Source organism: Pundamilia nyererei, unplaced genomic scaffold (assembly GCF_000239375.1).
Source record: "Pundamilia nyererei isolate P.nyererei 1_Seehausen unplaced genomic scaffold, PunNye1.0 scaffold01106, whole genome shotgun sequence".
NCBI classification, from domain to species: Eukaryota; Metazoa; Chordata; class Actinopteri; order Cichliformes; family Cichlidae; genus Pundamilia; species Pundamilia nyererei.
In genome coordinates this window covers 3,638-6,278 of record NW_005188507.1, presented here as the reverse complement: position 1 = coordinate 6,278, position 2,641 = coordinate 3,638, and the positions used below count along the sequence as shown (strand labels likewise).

At 41.3% G+C, this 2,641-nt stretch overlaps 1 protein-coding gene across 1 annotated transcript in view; it reads right to left on the bottom strand.

The window, feature by feature from the left end:
• Window positions 1-2,641, bottom strand: part of LOC102192794 (meiosis 1 arrest protein-like) — a gene marked incomplete at its 5' end in the record, with an annotated part of 10,730 nt that overhangs the window by 4,550 nt on the left and 3,539 nt on the right. The window contains 3 exons of the mRNA XM_005755249.1: window positions 201-343; window positions 438-501; window positions 2,471-2,612. Coding sequence (XP_005755306.1) covers window positions 201-343; window positions 438-501; window positions 2,471-2,612 — 349 coding nt within the window. The remainder of the gene's footprint in view (window positions 1-200; window positions 344-437; window positions 502-2,470; window positions 2,613-2,641) is intronic.

Genomic DNA, 2,641 nt, shown 5'->3' with positions numbered 1-2,641 from the left:
GAACACCTCTGTATGCCAAAGTATTGTAGATTCAGATGTGAGGATGTCTGTCTAACTTGGCTCACAGCTTGCCTTGTATTAATGTAAAGGTAACCAGTGCTGATAGATTACTGAAGTTGAATCATCAACTTCTGCTTTGAGGTTCTCAGTGTCTCTATTTACTTCTCTAAATTGTTTAGAGCAACCGGAGCTCATCTAACCTGTATAGTCTGCATGGCGTGATGTGCAGGGTCCTGAGCCGAGACCAGCTGTGAGCACGGCAGCAGCAACTCTCTGGAGACCACAGGCTTCAGCAGCAGGGACAGAGATGAAGATGGCTGGAGGATGTAGTGGGAATACACACCTGTGTTGGACACATACTATGATTGTTCACGAATGAACTTGATAAACAGTCATCTCTCTCACATATAAACATAAACACAAATACACACATGGACCTGAGGCTCCAGCTGCAGACTTCTGAGCCGGCTCCACCTGCAGCAGCAGGAACAGGTCACGACTCTGAAAGAGAGAAATCAAAAACTTTTCGAACCGCGGAGGGATATGCAGAATCTTGCAAGGCTGACAAGCTAAAATGAAAAGACGATCAAATGGTCCGAACAATTTTATGCTATGTTATTACTGCAGAAACATTGGGATGCTGTGTAAAATGTAAACATATCTTAAACACATCAAATGTTCAAACTGGGACGTTTGACTATTTCATGAAAAAAACAACAGAGAACATTTGAATTTAATGGCAGCAACACATCTCAAAAATGGGGCAACAAAAAGACTGGAAAAGTGTTACTGAAAAACAGCTGGAGGAACATTTTGGAACTATTTATATTAACTGGAAACAGAGAAAGAGCACCTTAGAGAGCCCGAGTTTCTTAGATGCAAAGATGGGCAAACGTTCGCCTTTCTGCAAAAAAACTGCATCTACAAAGCGGGGATTGCTTTCAGAATAACATGCCTCAGCATTAAAATTGGGAAGTCTTTGAACATCTCATCAATAATATACAGTACATTATATCATCAAATGATTCGGAGAATCTGGAGAAATCTCTGTGTGCAAGTGACAAGGCTGAAAATCCACATTGTATGCCTGTGATCTTTGGGCTCTCGGGCAGCACTGTGTTAAAAACAGAAGCAGAAGCAGATAAATTAACTTCAGTAGTGTATTAGCACCAGTTACATTAATATAGGGAACCAAAGAAGTATTAAAGTTGAGGGATATAAGCCATTATATCTGAGGTAAAGTTGGAATCCAAATACAGAAAAAGGCTCAATGTGGCTCTTATTTACAGATACTCAGAATCATGTAAATATAAAGTACACAGTTTCATTTCTGAGCTTTTATGCATTAGGACATACTGGTACCAGCTCTTTATGATTATGTTTGACTACATGGGCTTAGGGACACTTCCAGGAAGTTCACTGAGTCGTCCACAAATTCCCTTCCTGTCTTTATCATGCAGAGAAGAAGTTGCGCAGTATGTGAACATGATCCAGAAACCTCTTCTCTGGGTTAAAGCTAAAATGGACAACTGTTGTGTGGTCAGATGAATTTATTGTGAAATTCCTTTGGGGAAAAAAAGCTACATCATCCAGACTAAAGAGCAGAGACCTGACAGCTTGTTATCATCATTATCATTTTAAAAAGTCTTGCATATTTCAGTCATATTTTCAGCCAATGTTAAATCACATGCTGCAGCTAATCCAACAGCATGGCTTCGCAGCAGAAGAGTCTGGGTGCTGAACTGCCTTGCCACCAGTCCAGACCTTTCACCAGTTGAAAACATGAAATGAAAATACAACAAGAAGACGTGGGACTGCTGAGTAGCTAGAATCCTTTATCAGACAAGAACGGGACAACATTCCTCTCTCGAATGTGAAGCAACCGGTCTCTGCAGCTCGCAGACAGTTTAAAATACCCGCCACCTCTAACCCTAGATGCACCTTTGGTAACAATTAAAAATTCTAGATGATTTTCAGAAAAGTTGACCTCTGACCTCTAACATGTCTGAGATTTTTAAGTAGATCCACCTGAGCTATCAATTTGAAAGTCCTCTGTCACCTCGTTCTTAAGTAAGACGGCGCTGGCACGGCTGGCAGCCTTAACCCAATTTCCCTCAGGATGAATAAAGTATGATCAATCAATCAAGTTATCACATTCAAGAAATCGCATTTTCAGAAAATGTGACCTTTGCACTTGAATTCGCACAACTTTCCAGTGTTTTTGGTGTTGGTTTGTATGAGTTGAGAATCACAACCGTCAAACAAAAGCACAAACATGAATATGATTGCTCTATTTTACCATGACTCCCACGTTCCCACATTCGCTAAAACGGGAACCAGATTTGCATTATGCAAATTCTTTCATGTAGACTGGTCAAATGGGTTTTACTTCTGCATCACATGCGGCCATAAAATGTCAGTTTCTCTTAATAAAGACAATTGTCACAAGATGAAAAAACAGAAACTACACCCTGAGTGTGTGGCAGAGGGCATGGAACAAGTTCTGGTTGTTCTCCATTTCATCCCAGTCCAGCTGCCAGCAGGTGGTTGGGCGGATCACCAGCGGAAGGCCGTACAACACACTCTCACACACTCCGTCTGCACGCAGAACTCTGAAAGACACACACACACACACACACAC